Source organism: Cervus elaphus, chromosome 9, assembly GCF_910594005.1.
Source record: "Cervus elaphus chromosome 9, mCerEla1.1, whole genome shotgun sequence".
NCBI classification, from domain to species: domain Eukaryota; kingdom Metazoa; phylum Chordata; class Mammalia; order Artiodactyla; family Cervidae; genus Cervus; species Cervus elaphus.
In genome coordinates, this window is record NC_057823.1 from 7,548,476 (window position 1) to 7,550,176 (window position 1,701).

At 54.2% G+C, this 1,701-nt stretch overlaps 1 protein-coding gene across 1 annotated transcript; it reads left to right on the forward strand.

Annotated features, from left to right (window-relative positions):
* Window positions 1-490: 490 nt before the first annotated feature.
* On the forward strand, window positions 491-1,346 carry LOC122701049 (RNA-binding protein with serine-rich domain 1-like). Its single transcript, XM_043914062.1, has one exon. It carries the CDS (start codon window positions 491-493, stop codon window positions 1,328-1,330), a length of 840 nt encoding a protein of 279 aa, XP_043769997.1. The 3' UTR covers window positions 1,331-1,346.
* Window positions 1,347-1,701: the final 355 nt, after the last annotated feature.

Below are 1,701 nucleotides of genomic sequence, written 5' to 3' on the forward strand. Positions count from 1 at the left end.
GGTAGTGGCCCTTAAAATAAGAAATTTCCTTATTAAAAGTTATTTCTTTGACGTTAGTATTAAGAAATATTCCACATTTTGTACAGTTCTGTGTATGAACCTTTCTTGGGATAATAAGCCAGATTTTTTTTTTTTTTATAAAATCACTCTGAAGTAGAAGCAGTATTTGCTCAGGCTGTTTGAATAGTTCTCTCTGGAAAATGTTTTACTCACAAAGTGCTTGGTTTGTTTGTTTGCTTTTCTTTCTTTTTAAAAATTCAGTTCTCTGCTCCATATGTCATCAGTTTGGCCTTCCCCAATCTCTTCATCAGTTGTTATTAACGTTTTTCTTTCCCCTTATTTCTCTTCCTTCATATCTCCCTCTTTCTCTCTTCTGTCTCTGTGATGGCCTTATTATTATTATAGTGCTTTATTGTACCAAACACTAGCAAGCATTTTTCACTCCATCAACTCTTTCTCTCCAGATACTGAGGAGCACGACAGAGAGAAGATGGCACCTTCTCCCAGCGGACGCAAAGAGAGCTCTGATGAGCAGTCCAAGGATGGCTCTAGAGATAAAGCCGGCCCCGGGGAGTCACGTGAGAAGTACCGTGGCAGGGCCAGAACTCCAAAGTGGCGCAGCGCCTCCAGTGGCGGGAGCAGCTCCAGATCTCGGTCCAGCTGTAGCACCGGCTCGGGCACCAGCAGCGGCTCCAGCTCGCCTTCAGCATCCAGCCGCTCGGGACGTTCCAGCACGTCCCGCAGCTCCAGCTCCAGATCTAGCTCCAGCTCCAGCTCCAGCTCCAGCAGCTCCTCTGGCTCTTTGAGACCTTCTCGGCATAGAAGAGGCAAGAGACAGCGGCCTCACTCCAAACAACCCGAAAGAGACGGAAAGGAAAGGAGAAGGCACAGCCTTTCCCCTAAACCCACCAAGGTGTACATCGCAAGACTCACCAGGAACGTGACCAAGGACCACATCAGGGAGATATTCTCCACCTTCGGGAAAGTCAGAGTGATTGACATGCCTGCAGAGAGGATGCACCCCGGTCTGTCTGATGCTTACGTGGAGTTCGAGACTCCAGACGAGGCTGAGATGGCGATGAAGCACATGGACGGAGGACAAATCGACGGCCAGGAGATCAGGGCCACCGCCGTGCCGCCGCCCCGGCACCTCGGCCCTCGCAGGAGAATGCGGTCACCGGCCGCCAGGTGGCGCAGGTCACCCTCATGGAGGAGGAGACGGTCGCCTTCCGCTCGGCTCAGGCTCCGGTCCCGGGAGCGCTGGCGACCCCGCTGCCCTCGCCGCCGCCTCCCCCGGAGCCGCTCCAGCTCCAGCTCCTCCGGAAGGTGAGGGCAGCAACTGAGGCCTGTCCCAGGGCAGCGGAGTCCCCGCTGCGGTGGTGTGGGGTCGTGCTTGTAAAGATGCCCTCCACAGTTCTGGCTAGAAAACTCTGGTTCTAGTTCCTGAGAATCTGTTTAACGACAACGCCAGCAGGGAGGAGCAGAGCGGGCCAGGTGGTCCTACAGCCCCAGCCCGGGAACACGTTTTCCCATTTCACAGATGACCTGAGGCCCGTGCCGGTCGCCTGGTCCTGCCCTGACCTGTCCGCCTGCCGAGTCCAGCAGTGATGCCATTCCTGTTAGCCTGGCCCTGCTCTCCTGCTAGGGTCCTTTTCTGACCTCTAGAGTCAAATACCTCCTGTGATCGGCCCAAAATGGTTC